Source organism: Oxyura jamaicensis, chromosome 1, assembly GCF_011077185.1.
Source record: "Oxyura jamaicensis isolate SHBP4307 breed ruddy duck chromosome 1, BPBGC_Ojam_1.0, whole genome shotgun sequence".
NCBI classification, from domain to species: Eukaryota; Metazoa; Chordata; class Aves; order Anseriformes; family Anatidae; genus Oxyura; species Oxyura jamaicensis.
The window spans coordinates 172,778,735-172,799,892 of record NC_048893.1 but is presented as its reverse complement, the minus strand read 5'-3'; the positions used below and the strand labels follow the sequence as shown (position 1 = coordinate 172,799,892).

Genomic DNA, 21,158 nt, shown 5'->3' with positions numbered 1-21,158 from the left:
AAGCTGACCAGCAGTAATTAAGTCATGACTTAATTGAGACTTCATCCACTTCATTTGCTTTAAAACCCGGTCTCATTCAGACACAGGTAATTAATTACATCAAAGGAACACTCCCTACTCATTGACTGCTTATATTTACATGTGGGCAAGAGGGGGAACCAGACGAGCCCTGAACAGAGTCTTCCCATAACGTGTAAGGGGAGAAAAGCACTTACCCAAAGTTACCCTGAGGGATTTCTGATGCCACTGACTTACAGCTGACTTCTGGATGAACCCATAAAAGACTATAGGAGTGACCTATAGAAAAATGGCTGTTATTGAGCAACCTAGTGTGGTGGGAGGTGTCCCTGCCCCCCTGCGAGGGGGCTGGAACTAGATGGGCTTTAAGGTCCCTTCCAACCCAAACCATTCTGTGATTCTATGACTTCGTCTAGACATTTCAGGGAAGGGAAAAAAATGGACATTTTCTGCAACTAGTGATGGTCAGTGGTATAAAGATTCTAAAAATGTACTCCAGTAGTTCTTAATTGCTTCATATGACTACGTATGACAAAACCAGTATTGTAGGATTTCTTCCCTCCATCGTCATTCAAATCAAGGAAGGCGTTAATGGCCCAGGTGGTAGCTGAGCTTTGTGTCCCATCCTCAGTCATGAATCTTGTCTGAATTGAAGCAAGAAAATGCGAGGACTCCAGGCATTCCTAGTCTTCCCTCACTGCAGCTGTCAACTAGCTATCCCTCCTCACATTCCCTTTTTTTGGGGGGGAAAAAAACGGGGGGGGGGGGGGGGGGGAAAAAAGAAAAAAGTGCAAAGGTAGACTTAGCAAGACTGCCAGTGACAAAAGGTGAGAGTGCTCAAAGCAGTCTTAGGACTTCTTAATAGATACCTGGAAATCTAAAACGAAGCAGACAGCCCAGGCTGGCCTTGAGCATTTTTGCTGAGAGTTAGTGAAGCTCTCTAGCCCTTACTCTGTGATTCTGTGCTTATTCTGCAGTTTTGTCTCTCGTATTAAGGAAGCCCCTAAAAACAAAACTAAAAGTGGAATGTCATTGTGATGGCGATTGCACAGACCTATTTGTCTTACCTCCGTAGAACATAAACTCCTTTGGAAATGCAATAAGTAGAGAAAAGGAAAAATACTTTTCCTTAAATCTTTATTAAAGTAGGTTACTTGGGTTAGAAGTGTGTTTCTCTGGGTCCTGTCTGCTTGGACTGTTCCACCTCAAAGGAGCAGAGGCAGTATGTGAATGATTTAGGTATTGTTAATGTACTAAAGATCACTGCAAAACCTGATAAGAGGGATTTATCAGTTCATAAATACGTTCAGAAGATTTCTGATTCATTACAGCAGCTCTAAAAGCTGATGTTGAATTGAACAAGATCTAACGAAGGAAGAGGTTCAAGGTTTGATCTTGAGAAATACTTCAGTGTGACATTTTTTTTATTCCACTTACGTTGAGATAGTTGATTTCTCAACGTTTTAAAATTCTTGTCATCAGTTGTAACTAACTTCTTTCAGTTGTCACACTAGACAGCACAACTGTGCTTATGGCTTTAAAAAGCAGTGTTTTTCAGAGCCGCTCGCTGGTTCTGCTGGACTTAAACAACCAACCAACTTTCTTTCTTTTACCTCTAGCCAGCTTTGAGAAAGGAATAAGAAAGATCAGGACTGAGAAGTGTTTTCTCAGTCCTGACAGTGACGTGACAGTGCAGTTTTCTTCTATCAGTGGGGACTTCCAGCCAATTAAATAATCAGACAATATTGTTTTATCCCTAAATTGGCAATGGCTGAACAAGATAGTTCTCTGTATTAAATTGAGCCTTTTCTATTGAAACTCTTCTGATCACAGTTAAAAGCTTATTTTGCTTCTCTCTTCTGTATCAAATGCTGTTAAGAGTACCTAAAATGCCACGGAAGTTTCCAAGGCACATGGACTTCAGAAAAGTGAGCATAATTTTTACTATAAGCACAGTAAAACATAGGGGAATCAATCATATCGTAGAATTTGAAAAAAAATTCTTAAATGATTAAAATTCTTAATTCTTAAATGATTAAAAATTGAATCTTCTCTGAATTGAGAAAACAGGTTTGTTTGTTTGTTTGGTTTAGGTCTTTCCTTGTTCTTTTTTATTTCTTTTATTTTTTTTTCCTAAGCTGAAGTTGATTCCTGGTGCTTTATTTCAGGGAAGAAGCCAAAACCCTCTCGTCCTGAGTCCCCTACCACAACTCCAAACATATCTGTGAAAAAGAAAAACAAAGATGGAAAGGGTAAGTTTGAAAAGTTGTCACCAAAATTTTTAAATGAATATCTTTTCTGACTGACATGTGAAAAGGAACAGTTCACTAGTTTTCCTGTGATGGTCTTGTGTTCAAAGCAGGTCTTGTGTTCAAAGGCATTTAATTGTAAATTAAGTAAAAAATAAATAAATGGTGGAAGAGACTTTTTTGTGAGATTCCCAGTTCCTAGTGAGAATGGTGTGTTTCTCATTTCAGTTGCAAGAGTTCTTGGAAAATCCTCAGCCCCCCACAGAGGCTGCTGTGTTTCAAGCGAAGTCTTGGGGAACTCTTTGCATTGTACTAGGGTTTCTTGGGATGTGGTTATTTTGACAGATGATCTTTGAAAACATTTCCCATCTGTGTGTGTCTAATTCTGCATGAGGAGATAATCAAGGCTGCCGGCTGGCAGTGGGAAGTACCAAGTGGGAAGTACCAAGCTTGAGGGCAGTTAGAAAGCAGCTAGAAGACTTGGGTAGACAACTTGGGTTTTTGACACTTCTTTAATTCCTCCTGTGTTCAGAAGGAAAAAATAAAAAGGTACATTACCGATACAATAAATTGTTTCCTCCATATTAGATTGTGGCTGTCAATTTTGTTACAATGCCTGTCAGTTTTGTTAACTAACTGGTTGCTTTGCTGTTGGTCCAGTTCCCCCACTGACCCAACCTGGGTTTTGAATGGCAGATTTGATATGCTGCCTGCCACCAAGTCCTGCGCACAGCAGGAGGTGGAAATGAGACTCTTCTGGGTCACCACACATGGCTAGGGACTGAGGTGCTTTTCTCACCTGAACGGCTTGCATGTGGGTGCAGTACTCGCCAGCAGATAAGCACTGCAAGGAGGTGGTAGGAGAGTGTCAAACTCTTGAAATTAAAAAAAAAAAAAAGCTACAGTGACAAAGGAGTGTATTTGCTTCTGCAGAGGGATTTTCTACAATAACAGAAAAAAATGTTTACAAGTAATAAATTTTAAAAAATTAAAAACTTGCTTTATTGTTGTTGTTGTTGTTATTTAAGACCTGATTTTTAAATGAAATAAAAGAATGAGAGGAACCTCAAAATGGTGCTGTAATGCAATAATGGAAAATAGCAAAGTGAAGTGGCAGAAGACTGAGTGTTTTGTTGCTTATAGCAAGGATACACCATAACATTTGTCCATTGTTACAAAATTGTTAATTCAGAAGGAATTAAAAAGGAGTGTGTTGCCTGAAACCACGAAGAAAGCTTCCACAGAAGCATAACTGTTTAGCATTTTGAGGAACACAGAATTGAAGCAAAAGGGATGTTAGTGGCCATGGTACAGAAATAGCTAGAAAGTTGTGTCCCTCTCAACAATGTCCCCCTAAGGAGAACGTGTATGTTAAAATACCAACTTCTCCATTTAATTATCTGATGCACTGCATGGAGCAAATTGTGAGTTTTCTACATCTTTCTTCTTCAGCTGTGACTCACAGGAGGTTAAAAATCCTGCCTGTGAGTAAAACAGCCAGCGTTGTCGCAGGCAGTCCCTCTTCACAGTGATTTTCAGTAACCAGTGACAGATTTTCAGTCTGCCTTCATGCAGCTAAGCATTTTAAGTCTAGACTACAACAAAAGCACCCTGGATTAGATGGGAAGTGGTTGGGAATGCTCTCCTTCCTGACTGACATTGTGTCCTGCCTGAGCAGTCTTAACCTTTGCCTTTGGGCTGTCCAAAGGCAAACAGGCTGACATTTCTGACATTTTCAACTAAGCTGGAAGACATTTGTTGCAAAACCAGCCAGATACTTTTTTCTTCCCTCCAGAGATGTTCACTTTTAAAATTTCCACTTTCTGCAGGAGCTGTTAAGGGTTTGTACTGTCAGGGCTGATGACATGGCTGGATATTTGCAAGTCCCTTATAATGGGGGCTGGCTGGGTTAACTGACCAACCCAGAACGTTGATGTGAGCAATAATGTAACTGTAGAGATTATCATATAGAAGTTTGTAAGTTTTAAGAGTTTGTAGGACACCTCCTCTAGTTCATACAAAGTTCATGCTTGTGGCCATGCAGGTTGAGAAGACTTCAGAATGAATTTAAAGCTAACAGAAGAGATCCTGTCGTGTTCTCATTCACTGCACATCATTTTTTTGTGAAGCTGCAGAAATCTGCACATACTGATTGTCCTTTCTGTGTTTTTGCATGGCTACTTGTGTGAGGAGATCATTTCACAGAAGAGGTTTTCCTCCGTCCTCAGATTAACAATGCCTCACCGAAAGCTTTTGTACAGCTTCAACTGTCCAAAGGGGCATCAAACACCAGTAGTCTTAGAAAAAAAACAACAGGCAAAAGGATTGCCTTAGTTACGCAAATGTAGGCTCTTTAAATGCGCTTTTGGAACAAAGATGCAAATTTTAGAGTAGTTTTGAGTATTCACAATCTGTGATTTTGAATTGTTTCTTTGAACATGGTAAACACTGGACAGGAGTGATGGTTTTCCATGGTTGCGCCTGCTCCTTTGTAAAATGCAGTTTGAGTGTTGTCTGCCAGAAAGTGCAAGCTCTCGTTAAGTCTATAGGAAAGTTAAACAAACAAACAAATAATAATAAAAAACAACAGCAACCTTTCTGAACTTTATTCTCCGAGGTTTGCTACCTTGGTTTATACCAATGATTGCCACCGTATAAATCTAGTTGTTAAAAGGAAGGTTTTTGGTCAGCCTTCTATAGGCCAGCCACCTCACTGCAGCAAACTCTTTGAGGAGAAGCTTAATTTTCAGGCTTCAGAGGATGGACCTGAATATGTTCCTGTTCAGGCAAAGTAGTTGGTGACTGCTTTTATCTAGATGAGGCATGAGAAAAGCATATGAATGGGAGGTGAATGCTGTGTAAAAAGGCTTGTTAGGCATTGGAATGGGCTGCCCAGGGAAGTGGTTGAGTCACCATCCCTGGAGGTCTTGAAAAGATTTAGATGTAGAATTTAGATGTAGAGTTTAGGGATATGGATTAGTGGAGGACTTGTTAGTGCTAGGTCAGAGGTTGGACTCCGTGATCTTGGAGGTCTCTTCCAACCAAGGTTATTCTGTGTGATTCTGTGGTTCTGTGATTGGAATGGGATGTCTTAGCTTGACTGACACTGAGCTCTGTAGGTTACAGACAGGGTGTTTGGGCACCCAGATTAAAATAACAAGAATTTCTTCCCATGCCCCTCTGTCACTATTTCCTGGTGTTAATGATTTATTACAGTGCATTCATAAACATACCAGCTTCTTAATTTTTAGGATATTTAACTCATTAATAAAATATGGTCAACTAACATTTCTTTCTGTTTCCTGAAATACTTTTATTTTAGGAAATACAATTTATCTCTGGGAGTTTTTACTAGCACTGCTCCAGGACAAAGCTACATGTCCTAAATATATCAAATGGACTCAAAGAGAGAAGGGCATTTTCAAACTAGTTGATTCCAAGGCTGTTTCCAGATTGTGGGGAAAACACAAAAACAAACCTGACATGAATTATGAAACAATGGGTAGAGCTCTCAGGTATGTGCATTTTTAATAATACTGTCTTTGTTGCCATAGTGTTTGCATGCATTGAATGTCATATCACATATGTGTAAAAACAGTAATGAATTAGTGTTCTGTCAGCTCGGGAAATGAAGTTATTTCAGCTAAATAAATAAGCAAAAAGTAACTCTTACTAACCTAAACCCCAAATCAGTCACCTGCAGTTTCAGCTTGGACACGTTCAGCGCTGCTGACAAGCACACATCTTCACAATCAGCCCCAAATCCAGAGAGTGAAGATTCTGAGCATGGCAAGCCTTTTATGTAAAATTTTAATCTCCTTTCTCAAAAAAAAATAAAAAAAATGCTAGCTTTACATATATTAGAGTTAATGAAATGATTTCTCCCCACGGCAAATGATCCAGTTCCCAGTGCAAAATACAGTTTTATAATTCATGTTTGCATGCACTTCTGTGGACTTGTGTGTGCAGTTTTAAAACATCATATCATTTGCAGATTGTTTTTTTCTTATGCAGAAAAGACTGCAAAATAAGCAGACACCCATGCATGTGGGTGATGCAAGCTTCAGTCTTAACTGCTGATTGGTAATTGTCTGGCTGAGCAGCTCTGCATTTCTGTTCCATTCCTTTCACCCCTCACCTCGCTATGCCTCATTTTAAACTGTCATATTGATTTGAATATGAAGTAGAACTCTCCTGTCCTGTTCTCTTTGCTTTCTTGTAGTTAAAATATCTGTATGGGCTCACTGGGGAGTAAGCACAAATTCAGGTAAATTAAAGGACTGGATGACTTGAGCAGAATTAGAAGTTTCATAGGACTTTAAAGCAGCATTCATTTATAGCAGAGCTGCCAAATCACAGAGCTCTTCTCTGTCTCTTTAGTGTTATCCGATGTTGAAATTAAATGGATAGAAGAAATACCATTAAAAAGTGTCATTTGAGGAAAAAATATGCTATTAATTGGCCACTCCTTTGTAATCAAGAAACTAGGCAGATAAAATATTAAACCTTAAGTCCCTTCTTCCCTGTTACAGCTGGTGTTATTTACTGCTTTTTTGTTGCTGTGTTTTTTATTTAGTTAGGGTTTTTTCAAGAACACTCTAAGTTATTGATGTATGTTTGCTTTAAACAGATACTATTACCAAAGAGGAATACTGGCCAAAGTAGAAGGTCAGCGCCTAGTGTATCAATTTAAAGAAATGCCAAAAGATCTCGTCTATATAGATGATGAGGATGCAAGCCCTAGCACTGAATCATCAGATTCAACTTTGCTCTCAGCTCCTGTGGCCAGTAGAAACCAGTCGAGCAGATCTAGAGCGTCTGCAAACACTGGAACAAAGGGAGGATCCACCACAGTTCTAAAAACAGGAAATTCAAAGCCTGCTAAGCTGAAGGAGCACGTAGAGGTTGTACAGCAGCAGACACCTGGCTTGACTTCAGAAGTTTTGAGGACAATGCAGTCTACGCAGCCAGTACATCCCACTCAGCTTTTTCGGACAGTTCACGTAATGCAGCCATTGCAGTCCATCACAGAAGGACAAGCAGCTGTAACCAGTAACGTTGCAGATGAAACGTTAAATCCGTCAGTTCAGAATATAAGGTAAGAAAATGTCAAGAAAATAAATGTATGGACAATAATAACTTAGCTGGAGGGTGGCTAGATAGACTAGTTTCTTTGTTGTGCTTCAGAAAAAATTGCTTGTCTTGCAGTTGGGTTCAAGTGAAACAGATGCTGTGCAGGTGATGCTGGGAATTACTTTTTTACAGGACACTTCAACATGTACACTCATAAATGCTGTTTTGGTGGAGGAAAGCACATCTTTCCTGCACGGTGAGGCATGATGCAAATCCTTTAGAAAGAAAGAATACACAACTTTTATTTCAAATGGGTATCGTCAGTTCTGTCGTGCAGCAGATACAGGATTTTCATGGCTCTGCTTTTTCACAGACTGGCATCTCCTGGATCTCCTTCACCTCCAGTGACTGCAAAAGACCTAAAACAAATGTTCTTGTAATCTTGTCCCTACTCCACAGGAATGTCAGAATTGTATGTGGTGGTTCTGCACCTGGACCATAGCAGTTTCCCAAAAGCTTTAGGAAGAACTCCTTTACTGAAAGGGTTGTTAGGCACTGGAATAGGCTGCCCATGGGAGTGGTTGAGTCACCATCCCTGGAGGTCTTTAAAGGACGTGTAGATGTAGAGCTTAGGGATATGGTTTAGTGGAGGACCTGTTAGTGCTAGGTCAGAGGTTGGACTGGGTGATCTTGGAGGTCTCTTCCAACCTAGATGATTCTGTGATTCTGTGATACAATTCAGGAGATGCACATTCTTAATGAATCATGATCTTTTTTTTTTCCTTGGACTTGCTCTGTTAAGGTCACTGTTTGAAGGGTTATTGTGTTGTGCTGCAAAATGTCAGTACTGTTGTTTCCTGCTCCTTTGCTCTGTTCTCTCCTTGGAAAATTACATCCAGAGCCACCAGTAAATCTGAAGTGGTACAGAGTATCCGGGGTTAACGGTGGAATATTGGCAGATGGAAATAAGTAATGGCATTAATGAGATCAAATAATTACTTCGTTTCTAAAGAATAAATTTTGCTCTCTCACCTCTGCTACTAGAGGGCTGTTGTAAAAGCCAGTCAATTATTAAAACTGTACTTGCATATGAAAGGAAGATAGATTAAGGGAAATCCAGAATAGTCATTACAGTTTGTGCAGCGAGAAGAACTCAAACTGCCTAGATCAGCTTTCAGTGACTGATATAATAGAATCAATATGAAACCTTTTAGGAGATAACCAAATGGCTGAGAAAACCAAAGAATTTCCATTTATATAAAAGAAATGACAACCCAAGACTTCAGCTTCAATCAACAAAAGATATATATTCTCTCTTCTTTCTTTGGGATAAAAAAATAATTTTTCACTGGTCTTTCTAGTTTGGATCCTGTTTTCTTTTTCATAAGATTTATGGAATGGTTTTCATTCATGTTGCAGTGTGAAAAAATCACTCTGAAAAGAGAAACTCACTGGTTAATAAAGGTTGTGAGGGATTAAATCCATTGAGCCAAGAAAGCAAGAATCCTTTTTGTGGTTACTGATAGGCACTGTACAACAAACTGGAAGGAGCTACCATTTCTAAGTAGAGAACACATGTTTTCATTTGTCTGTCGATTGTAAATGCCTAAGCTGAAATCAGATTGTGTTTTACTTATTATTCTAATGAACTAGAATTCGCTCAAGAAGTACATAGGGGAGGGAGAGGTTACGTGTCGTCAGAAGTTTATGTAAAAGTTGTTCTCTAATTACCTGCAAGTTACCTGCAAGTTGTAAAAAAAGTGACTAGGTTAATAATAGTGAAAGGAAATAAGTACAGGCATAACTGAAGCTGTGCAGTACCATTTAAGTCAGGAGAAAAATGCTATTAAACATAAATAGTGAGAGAGTACAGCAATTTACAGAATTAAATAGCTCTGGGCTAGATCTACATTAGATTACATATCAAAAACACTATCAACAGTATAGGTACGTAGATCTAGTTATACAGACAGATATAAAAATGATAATAACAGAGCATCTGTTAGACCCAGCAAGGCAAGCAGTCCATCCTAAGCTTGGCAAAGCTGCATGATGGCATTGTGGGCTGCTGTTGCATTGCAGTATTTCACAATTCGACTTTGGGCAATAAGCTGGGGAGGGCTTAAAGTAGTAGGGCTGATACACATGAGAAGTTTGAATGAAATAAAAGCTGTAGAAAGCTCACAGTTCTGTATTGCTTCAGTTCTGCCTTTCTGCTGAAACTTTAACGTTGTTCCATGAAGTCTTCAATGGCACGTTTCCCAGCCATGATGGCCAAGTATCTCGGATGAAAAGAAAAGAAAAAAGACCCGTTGGACCTTTCCAGTGCAATTCAATTACTGACTGTTATAGGAGTATTCTTGATGAAGAAAGCAAGTACTAAAGTGTTTGAGCTGTTAGAGTGGAAAAAAATAAACAATTATGTGCATCTTCATGCTTTTAAACAGGGTGGGCCAAGGTGCTGACAAGTCCTGTGCAATCATTGCCCGCTCCAGGCTGTAAAAATACAATTTATGACATAATTTTTGCTCAGTTTCAAACTGCACAGTTCAAATCTTTTGGTGAGAAGGAAAGGCTTAGCGAACACTTTTGGAGCATATGCGTTAGGTCTTGTTAATAAAGACCTAACGTTGCTTTAGTTGCTTTAAACAAAGCAACTGGATTTTAGCTTTGTTTGTTCAAGCAGCCATAAATCTCTAGCAGTTGAATGTGGTTGTGTACGTGTTCCCAAGTGCCTCACTGGAGCTACCGTGAGGGACAAACTGACTGGTCTACCTGATTTAAAAATTCCCAGCATGTGTGATTGCCAGCAGAGCACATGGGCTGACAAACCTTGCGATGCACACGCAGCCTGTAGGATTGCGTTTGGAGTCTCTTCTTGGTAGTTTTATAGGGCAGGGTGAGGACAAAAAGCACCAGTCACGGCTAGTTGCTGCTCAGAGGCTGAGGCACGTGGTTAATCGAGGTCATTTGGGAGGAATTGCAAGCAGGGTTTGGGAGCGTTCCCCAGAAGTTTTTCCAACACGTACTGCCTGGTGGTCAGGCTCTGCCTTCACGCATGAATATCTTGGGCCCACATAATTTGTCTCATGTAATGCAGCTTCTAAATTTTTATTCATATGAACGTTCTTTCTTCATCATGTAAATGTTCTTCCCTCTGCAGCAATTTGCTTCTGTCGTGTTGTGAGGAGAAAAAAAATGATTAACCACATACCGCAGAGAAAATACTGAAGGGGGTGAGGTTAAAACAATTGGCTTCTTAACACTTAGCTGTAAGTGACATGAACATGCATCTTCTCTTGTTAAAAGAATAATGTTTGAAGGCTGCTGCACAGGGTTTGTGTTGCTGTCCCATCCCTGTGCCAGCTGGCACTGCCGGATGAAGTCCGTTCCTGAGAGCATCACAGGGAGAGTGGGGCACTGCTTCCCTGGGTTGCCCAGGGAGCTGGTGGCATCACTGTCCCTGGGGGTGTTCAAGGAGAGGTTGGACGTGGTGCTTAGGGACGTGGTTTGGTGGTTGACCATGGTGGTAGGGGGATGGTTGGACCAGATGATCTTGGAGGTCTCTTCCAACCTTTATGATTCTGCGATTCTGACAGAAATGCCAGTGAGAAGTGAGGGCTGGCTCTTGGCAGGATACAGGCAGCAGCTTTGCTTACAGCTGTTCCAAAGCTCTTGCAGAGTTTTGTGTAATAATTTGTGTGGAGGGCAGTGTCCTACACCCACTCCAAAGTGCTACAGCGTGCAACACAGGGTGATGTACCCATCTTCACTTACAGCTTTGTTCTTGCTGTTGCCTGCTTTTGCTGTAATCACGCTTTGTATTAAAGCAGAAACAGGCTAAAGTGGTTTAAAGAAAGCTCTTGGCTTACAGGTGGCTTTGTGGAGCTTTTTATACCAGTTCCAGTATGCAGGAGACAGAAGCATTGCTGGCCACGGGCAGATGGCTCTTCAGTCCCAGAGCTTAAGCAGAAAGGCGACAATGTAGTGCTAAGCCAAGCTTAGGAAATGGGGCAGGGTCATGCCATTTAAACCAGGTTTTGCTGACCAGGAAAGACATCGAGGATCTTGGATGGGAATACTCTGAACTGCAAACCTGCTGGTGCTCAGGCTTGGTGGTTGCAAGCGCAGCTGCTGAAATTTCCAGTTGTGTAACTGGGAGCTGAATTTGGCATCGTGTTTCCAGTGATAAGACAAAAATAAAATGCCTCTCTGGATGAGTTTTCCATTTCTAAATTTTCCCAATGAGCTGGCTTTTTAAAGGAAAGTCTCTTTGAATTTTGCGCTTGTAAAATCATTCAGTTTAAACCAGAGTAACGCACGCGGGTGCTCTGGTTTACACGGGTGTTTTATTCAAATAATTGTGGGATTTGGAGGCACTAAAGTAGTCTTGGGATTCAGCTCCACGTTCATTGGGTCACTTTGAGTGTAAAGGGTATCCTTCCTGTTGCTCCAAAGTGCATTTCTTCTGTAAGGCTGAGGCCTTACCTTGTCTAGGTAGCCTAGGATGTCCTGCAGGGCTCTGAGGTGCCTGGGTTTGGGCAATTGCAAGAGTAGCAGTGATTCGAGATGGGATGTCTTCTGTGTAGTGAAGAGAAGTTCCCTTATTACTAACAGTTCAGAGAGGATGAGATTGTGAATTTGGATTAATTTAAAACATTATGTCACCAGTTCATGTTGACTGTGTGGGACATCGCTGTATTTTCTAGCTGACAGCTCCATATAGCAAGAAACCTCCAGTTAGCTGGCTGCAGAGAGACCTTGAGCAGACTCCTGGCTCTAAACACAACGTTTCTACCAAAATTCAGTTTATTTTTCATTTGTTTGTTTGTTTTTTCTCTGTATTTTCAAGTTGTCTTTGTGATAGCTTGGACAGAGCATGTTAGAAGACGGGTATCCTGACTCTGTTCTGTAACTTGGGGAAAAGCTAATACAGACCCCAGAGGACCAGTGCGATATGCTCTGTGTGTTCACTTCTGAACTGGAGAACTACTACACCGTGATTCAGCCACAGCTTTCGTCTTGACCTTTTTGCAACCTTTGGGATAGAAACTGTTGCAGGAATTCATCCTGAAGGTGACGCAAGCATGGACCACAGTGGCGAGATCCTCATTCAAGAGGAGGAGAAAGTGGCTGAAGGTGAATCGTGTTTTTTTCTGGCTGTGAGCATGCTGTGTAAGAGCAGTGATAAGGCCAACAATATGCCAACACAGTGGATTGTCCCGACAAGCGGAGGGAATGTGTCTGCCCCAAGCAGACACATAGGCTTTCTGCTGTTGTTCCTTAATTTGTAAACTAGCTATTTGTGGTCTGACTGCAGCCATCCTGATGCTGAAAAATGCACAGATTGGTCATCTAGCATGGGTTTATGAACTCAGAAAATGTGATCACAGCTGCTGTTTCAAATGAGACGTTTTCCTCATCGTGTGTCACATAGAGCCATTAACGTGTGTGAGTTGTGCAGCAAACATCACTGTTGTGTTCTCTAAAAACACTTTGCACCCTATCTGCAGTCACTGCTCCAGCTTGCCTGACCACACAGACACACAGAGACAGCCTGGCACTGTCCTACTGACACTTTGCATTGACCATCTGCTTTCAAAATCCTGTCCTTTTTCCCGAAATAATAATGTGATCCAAATTTACCCGATGTCAGCTGATGTTGCAGCCCATCTGCTGAATAAAAGCCTTCACAGGTGGCAGTCTTGGCAAAGAGCTCTCTGGGGTTCTGGGATGGGAACGTGACCGAAGGAATGGGATGCCTGCTTCGGTCTCCTAGATAATCAGAAGCATCTCCTGGCTATTGTGTGGGAGGCCTCTCTTTGACCAACCAGCATCAGAGCACGTTTTGCCTCTGTTTGCAGTTAGATTCAGTGCCTACAGAGAACTCTCATTTAGCTCACAAGAGGCTCGAGTTTCTCAGAACATCATTAGGATAGAGCCAACTTCTGCCAAGGCAAAGCCTCCAGTTATAACTTCCCATTTTGAGTTAAATTTCTGCAGCTGAGAAGAGTTTTTCTTAGGCCAGTTTCTGTGGTGGGTAGGAGGAAAGCTGCTGAAGTCAGAAGGGACTTAAAGGCTATCTGGAGAGATTCGTTTTGTTTCTGCACAATGGGAAGCTATCTGCAGGAATGCATGTTCACATGCTCTTGGTGCTGTCAAGAGAGGTGGACTTTCTGTGGGTTTCTGGTTAGTGGGACAGTTCCTGAATTTTAATTTGGGAACATTTCTGAATTTTAATTCAGGTGAGCGTGCAATTTTGAAAAGCTCTGGAAAGAAAGCTTTAAGGACACTGGGCTTGAGAGCTGAGTCCCGTGTCTCTGTTTTGAGGATAACAGATTACCTTGTCCAGACAATGAACAGGTGAGTTCTGTCCTCCCTTAGCGGGAGGTCCTGTTAAGATTTTGCATGCAGGCATCAAGTCCTGTGCTACATCTCTTGGACATCGACACCCAGACTGGTTAGCAGGTCCCATCTGTGTGGCTCCCACTGTAGGAAGGCCAGGCTCTGTCTGTGATACATGGGGATGAAGGATTTACAAGACTTCTGATGACTCTTAGAGTATGATACAAACCGGTGTGGCTGTGGAAGGGCTTGCAGTGATGGTAGAGCATTTGACCGAGCATTTGGTGGTAGAGTTGCGTTTGGCCAAGCCTTGCTATCTTCACTCCGAGGAGATTGCCTCTTGACTCAGGTGTTTGAGGTGGTTCTGACAAGCCCACCCCACCCCTTGGCCTCCCTCACTCTTCCTGCGCTGATTGAATGAGCTGTCTGTAACCAGCGAGTTGAACAAATGGGGAAGGTCCCTGGGAATTGGCCCGTTCATCTCAAGGCCATTATTTCCCCAATAGCTGTGGATTGAGTGTTGTGTATGCTGGGAAGGGAATTCTCTTACTTCTTTCTCTCTGTATTTCTTCATATTGCCTTGTTTCTTTGTTATTGTTGTTGTGCTGTGAAATATTTCAAGTACTTTGGCTCCTGGCTTCAGTTCTGTTCTGTATCTTCTTCCTTTCTCTTGTTTCATAAATTTTTCAGTAATTGCCATGAATAAACTCGTTTGTCCTTCCTGTTGTCATCCAGTGTTTGCTTTATCACTCCTCACCTCTTGGTAAGCTAATGTCATGTTGCACAATTCCAGCCTGTTAACAGCACCAAACGAGCCAAGAAGTGGGTTATCATTTTCTGCCAGGCTGAAATGACTTCGGAATATTTGTCATTCTGTTCTCAGTAGAAAGCAGGCTGCTTTATGGCAACGTTTCCCTTTCATCGCTATTGCTCAATGTTCTTCCTGTAACCCCAGCAGGAACTTTTAAAGTCATGACCCACTAGATTTGTACCTTGGAGTAGGAAGGGTGTTAGCAAGTTGACAGTGAAATTCATCAACATAGCAAAAAATGTAGTTCAAAGCATCGAAAATCATGTAGCCCAGGGATCACCTTGAGTAGTGGGGGTTGGGTTTTTTTTGGGTAAAACAGACAAAAAGATTAACCAAACATATATATATATATATATTAAATGATGAAGGCAAATAGCCTGAGCACCTCGATCTTGCTTTGTAAACAGGCACAGTTGTACTATGGACTATTTTTGAAAGCAAAAATTCAGCTTGGCCATCCTTACTGTAAATAACAAGGTGTAGTAGTTATGGTGCAGTGTGCTGCTTAGTCCTCAGCTTGTAGATACATCTGGGATGGGATGTGCTTCCCTCTGGCGAGTTTACACTGTGTGTGTGTGTGTATGTGCATATACACATGTATAGATGTGTGTGTGTGTATAATATATGTCTCTTGACTGGAGAAAATGGAGCATCTGGAATAAGCTATTAGCCACGGTATGGGATGTACTTCCATGAGACATAAAATGGCTTAACATCAATACAAAAACTATTGCAGTGTGCTGAGAAAAACGCTTTGGTTCAGTCCTCTCACAGCGCCTAGCACTTTGCACAATACCCTCTGCATTGATTAGATCCATTTTGCGGTTTTGAGGTCGTCATGTAACTGGCAGAATTTTCTATTTTTATTTTATTTCAAAACTAAACACCCAAAGAACAAGAAAGTATCTTCCAAGTAATCCTTGCATGGCATACCAGCACAGTCTACCAGCTTCAGCTGCTGCTTTTCAGAAGTGAAATTACCGAGTTGATCTTAATCCTTCAGACTCAAGTAAGTTGCACCATGGATTGAGGAGCTGGCTTGGCGTCCACTGTCTTATTCAGATACTTTCAGTGTTTTTCTGATGGCAAGTGTCAGTTGTCCTTTCCTTCTTACTTGTTCCACTTGTGTAGCTGCTTCCTGTAGACTTGGATGGATCGAGCTGTATTTATGTGACATTCTGATTTTGCTGCAAGTTTGTTTAACTGTTGGTAGTTTCCATAGTTTTTTAAAAAGCCAGTGGATGCCCTCCTCCTGTTACTGGTTCTGGCGTGGATATTTGTGATTGTTCTGTCAAGCTCCCAGGGGAATTACTTGAAAAGAAACAGTTAGCACTGGTGACCCTTAGCAGACTTGGTCAACCTTGGTGGTGCCATTCTGAGCCTCGTGTTTTAAGCTCCACTGCATGTATTTGATGTGCATCAACAAGTTCTCCAGAACTTGAAAAAAAAAAAAAAAAAAAAGTGGTCATTTCAGCTGGTGCTTCATCGCCTTGCAAGCACATTTCTGTGATCATCTTCCTTGGGCTCTCTCTAGTTGTATGAAAGAGGAGCTCGAGACTGAGCTTAGCAGCTGCCCCTCTGCACTCTGGTTAGTAGCATCAGATTTGGTGTCCCAGCTGTAGAGCCTGGGTGATGAGAGCTGCACAGGAGCCTCATGGGCTCATATTTGGATTTATTTTGCTACAGCATCAGTCCTGGGTACTGCTGACTTCCTTGTCCTTCTAGAGGAAGCGAAAGCTACAGATGCAGATTTTATTCCTACCAAGCCACCCGGGAGGTGGGGAAAGGCTCATCTGCAGCAGGGACCGGCAGCTAGGGGTTGTTCAGGGAAGAGCTCACTGCTTCGAGCCTGGTGCCAGCTGGGTTTCTGGAACTGCTCTTGCTGGGGCAGTCTGTGGGAGCTCAGCTGGAGGCCTCTCCCAGAGGACTGAGCTGAGGGAGAGCTGGGAAATCATCTGCAGATGTTCCTTCACTTGTCTCTGCTGCTGCACAAAGGAAGAGGGAGTGCAGCTCCCTGTGTGGTTGGAGTAGCAAGCAGCAGTATCTGCAACCATGCTCCCCCTTACTTCAAGTTTTGAATACACTGAGTCTGATCTGATGGGTCAGTGGCCAAATGCTGGAAAGCAGGATTTCAGAGAGTTGTAGAAAAAGAGGTAGTTCCTGGGTAGAAGGACTACAGAAAGGAGGACATTCCACCATAGATATATATATGCAGTCCTTACAGCGTGCTGTGTTGTGCATGGGCTTGAAAGTGCAGATATTGAAGGTAAGTTGGTTTCTATCTGAAGTAATTTCAGCAGAGGTAGAGAAATAAGCTAGGAGGAGGAGGAAATAGTTATTTTTGTTTTCATCCAGCACTTTGTATGTTCAAGAAAATACAAGTCAGAGCTTAAGACTGGAAAAATGGAGGAGGAGAGGCAGGAGAAAACATTGGAGAGAAGCAGGAATGTTAGAACTTTACAGAACAAGCAAGAAGAAAGAAGATTGTCGGAGGGAGCATGGTGGTTTGGAACAAGCTGTGGTAGGGTTTTGAAGCAGTTAAACCCTTACCTTTCTTTTTCCCTCCCTTCAAGGGAAATCATTAGCTTTGCAGGGAGCGTGTTGTGGGTTTTAGATAGATACATATTTTAAACTGAGGTATGTTGTGTGACTGAGCTGTGTGTGTTTCAGCCACATCTCTGAATCACCATTTTCACCAAACACTGTTGTGTTTGTATACATCAGTGACACGGCCGCTCATCATCTAACTTTGCCCTCAGCATAAATACAGAAAGTAATGTGGTACCCAGCTCTGTCAGCCTGAAACTGATGGGATCGTTCCTCATTTAAACTTAGATTTTGGGAGCAAATTCTGTTCAGCTGCCTTACCAGGAGCATACAAGTCTGGCAGACAGCGAGCTGTGCGTCCTGGCTGTCTGAGATGGTCCCGGCTCGATCCACCGTTACAGTGCAGATACTTTTGCATATAGGTAAAGACATAGACAGATGTTAGGAGAACTGAGGGCAGACTTGTGTCTTACTTCAGCTGGGGACCTTGTGAAATGGATGGCAGAGGTCTAGTGGGTCGTGCTCGTGCTGTTTGTTGATGCTTGAGAAGGAGGTCTTGGATGCAGTTCCCAAGCTTTCTCATGAACTACCTAATGTCTCAAAGGCAGGCTGTTGATCTGGTGATGGTAGTATCGCTCATAGAGAATACCTTCGCTTTGGGAGCTGTGTTGCTGAATTCAGGGGTCAGACCCAGTTTTTGTTTTGTTAAGAAAGTGACTGCTTCCCCTTCTGTGATCTTAAGATAAATGTTCATGATGCCAAGTGATTTTCCAATAGTAAATCTATAATTATTTTTAAAGACTCAGCATGGAAGTGTTCTGACCCTGTAATCGTCTCTAATCCTAACAGGACTTTACAGACTCCAACCCAAGTTCCAGTGGTTGTTTCTCCTGGAAATCAGCAGCTGCATACTGTAACACTCCAGACGGTGCCTCTTACTACGGTGATAGCCAGCACAGATCCAGCCTCATCAGCAACACCCCAAAAATTTATTTTACAAGCCATTCCTACTTCCCAGCCCATGACAGTTCTTAAAGAAAATGTCATGCTACAGTCTCAGAAGCCAGTCTCGCCTTCTTCCTCAATCGTGTTGAGCCCAGCACAAGTTCAGCAGGTTCTCACCAGCAGCGTGCAGACAATTTGCAATGGAACAGTCAACATGGCTTCGTCTCCATCCTTCACCGCCACTACCCCAGTGGTAACTTTTTCACCCAGCAGTTCGCAGGTGGTCGCTCATCCATCTGGCACAGTGATCACCTCGGTTATTAAAGCACCAGAAACGAAACAGATCGGCGTACAAGGAGCGATAAAAGAGGAAGACAGTGACAAATTAGATGATACTGAGCAGTCGGAGCAGAAGTTTCAGCAGCAACCGTTTGTGATGGTAGTATCCAGTTCAAATGGTTTCCCATCTAACGTGCAAGTGAAGCAAGAAGATGAGCCATTGGAACCCCATTCATATCAATAAATTTTTTAAAAAGACCCTGTGGATGATTATTTTCATAAATGTGATGGGACCTTTTCAGTTATGTATATATGATTTGATTCAGAAGCAAGATGTTATAAAGCTACTTAATTTCTGCAGATAATTGTTAGAATTCATGCTTTAGAACTGATTTTGATTTTCTGTTAATTGCTAAATGTTATCATATAAATAAAATTATATATTACTCGTTTCAAAATACAGGCATGAAGGAACATGCTTTTTATTCTATGAAGACTTTCTCAAAGTTTCAGACTTCTTTCTTACTGTACATTTTCAGCCTGTTGCTGATTTACATTGCAGTAACATTATTATAACCTTTTGTGTTTAATCTAGACATGTATCACTTAACTTTTGAAGCAACAGTTACTTTTAATGGGACATTTTCATTCCACGTGTATGAATTTTTATGATCAAGTGTCTGTTTCATACCAGTGAATTTACATCAGTTTTAGACTCTGATAACCAGGTATCCTCTTGCATTTTTTTTGCAGCACAAGCTCTTGTGTGTGCAAAATTGAATATACACTCCTATTGAGAGTACAAAAAACATTTATTCCAGTAATGGACAATGCCATGTCTATATTTTATACGAAAACATCAGATATATTTAATTACAGAAGCTAACAGCATCACTACAGGTGCAGATGTTTCATGCCATTTTGTGACTATGAAGCTTAATAATCTTGCTTTCTACTTCAGATTATTTTGTAAGGGGGGAGGGAAATGAAATATATACAATTTATGCAGGTGTTCTGAGATTAATACTTCTAAGAGTTCTTTTTGATTGTAAATAATGTACATTCAATGTCACAAGGAAGTTTTTTCAGCTAATTTGTTTCCATACAAATTTTTGATAGATGCAAATAAGATCATTATGTTTAGAGGTCTAATGTTATATGTATTCATATTACAGAGTGAATTTGTATTTAAAGACAAATTTTTAAATGATGGAGCCCTCTGAACCTTGGGTCCTTGCCTTTTGTATTTTTAATTGGTTTATTATGAAAATAAATCAAGCGGAAAAACATTTTTCTGTATTTACTCTGAAATGTTTTTAGATTGATACAGTGTTTTGACAACCACTATAAATAACCAAAACATGCTGGACAACGTGATTAATCCGTGTGGGTCTCTGGTGGGACGTGAGCAAATAAGAAATGGATGAATTGCTTCTGAACAGACTCGAACACACCCTACATACTGTGAGCATGTGATGGCATGGTATGCTGTGAAACAACACTACTCACTGTATGGCTTTGGAGCTCAAATGAAAGTTGAGCTGTGTCCAAGAAGTGACCTTTTCCGTCGCTTCCCAGTATGTTCTAAAGAGCCCCAAACTTTCCATGTAATTTTGGGGTGCCATGCATCACAGAGGTCCTTGTGGCTTGTGCACGTAATGGCTGTTGGCTCAACCTAGCCAAGTGCAATGCTTCAGCAGGAGGTAGATTGAAAATAAGTATGATGTCTTGTGAGATGAGTAGAATGTAGAAGTTCAATGAAGTACGTCTTTCTATAAATTTATACAGATTTACTGATTCATAAGGTTAATTTTAAACTTAAAAGTACTAGAAGAACTAAAGGTGACAGAACACGGACAGGGATTTCTTGCTCTAGTTAAACAAAATTATAGAACTATCTAGCAAGCAGTGCTCTGACAGAGCTAAGCTGGTTCGTGGCAGTTGAACGTGTGGCTCTCTTCTCTCCGACTCCCGTGCAGCTAGGGTCTGACCCACGAACCGCACCCCTGCTCCCACTGTCAGGAAGGCTGGCCGTACCCAGCGCGAGCGCCGCCAGCCAAGTGGCGGAGGTTTATCCGGCAGGGCTGCTGCGGCTGGGCACTGCTGGCCCCTTACTGGCACCACCAGCATTGGGGAAGTACATCTCCTACAGCTCATCCCGAGGGCTTTCTGTTTCACGTTGACAAAAGCTCTGGAAGAGGCAGGCTACTCTTTTAATCAGACTACAGAATAAAGACTTTTTCCTGTAGGACGGGTATTTCTCAATGATGGGAAACCTGAAGTGGGAACTGGCGTTACAGTGTTTTTAATAGAGCGTGGGGGTTGTTTTGCAGACCTATTTACTAGATAAATGAAAAACTACACCACAAGGTTACAGCTTTGTGTGTCTCTCTTGCTACAGATTTAACTATCATGAAGGAAAGTGATTTGGGCAGCTTAGTTCTTGTCGGGTAGAGAAGCGGAGGAAACCTCCTAGAGACAATAGGAGTCTATTGTCAGCCGTTTGATGTGTAAGTGAAGGCTTTTATCCTTTAGGCTGCAGTGTGTGACCCTGGTGTAGCCCTACTCCTAGGGCCTCCTCAGTGCCCCAGCCCTCCAAGAGTAGAAGGCAGAAGCGGGACCCGACCACAAAATGGGGGCTCGAGCAGCTCCCCTCCCGCAGCCGCTTTCCTCTGCGCTGCAGCAGCGGCCAAGCTACAGATGCCGCCTCAAAGCCGGCTCAGAAATTTAAAACCAGAGGCTGCGGGAGAGCAAACACCAGGGGGCTGCGTGGCAGGAGGAGGAGGAGGAAGAGAAGGAGGAGGAAGAAGTGGGAGGGCGCCGGGCGGCCGCCATCTTCCCAGCCGCCAGGCGGGGCGGGCGGAGCCTGGGAGGGGGGGGGAGAAGGACGA

General features: G+C 42.0%; 1 protein-coding gene across 1 annotated transcript in view; it reads left to right on the top strand.

Annotated features, from left to right (window-relative positions):
- ELF1 (E74 like ETS transcription factor 1) overlaps nucleotides 1-19,556 on the top strand; it is an 87,555-nt gene extending 67,999 nt beyond the window's left edge. Inside the window, exons 7-10 of the mRNA XM_035322025.1 lie at nucleotides 2,187-2,270; nucleotides 5,590-5,782; nucleotides 6,898-7,365; nucleotides 17,893-19,556. Of these exons, the coding sequence (XP_035177916.1) occupies nucleotides 2,187-2,270; nucleotides 5,590-5,782; nucleotides 6,898-7,365; nucleotides 17,893-18,511 (1,364 nt within the window). The 3' untranslated portion in view covers nucleotides 18,512-19,556. The remainder of the gene's footprint in view (nucleotides 1-2,186; nucleotides 2,271-5,589; nucleotides 5,783-6,897; nucleotides 7,366-17,892) is intronic.
- Nucleotides 19,557-21,158: the final 1,602 nt, after the last annotated feature.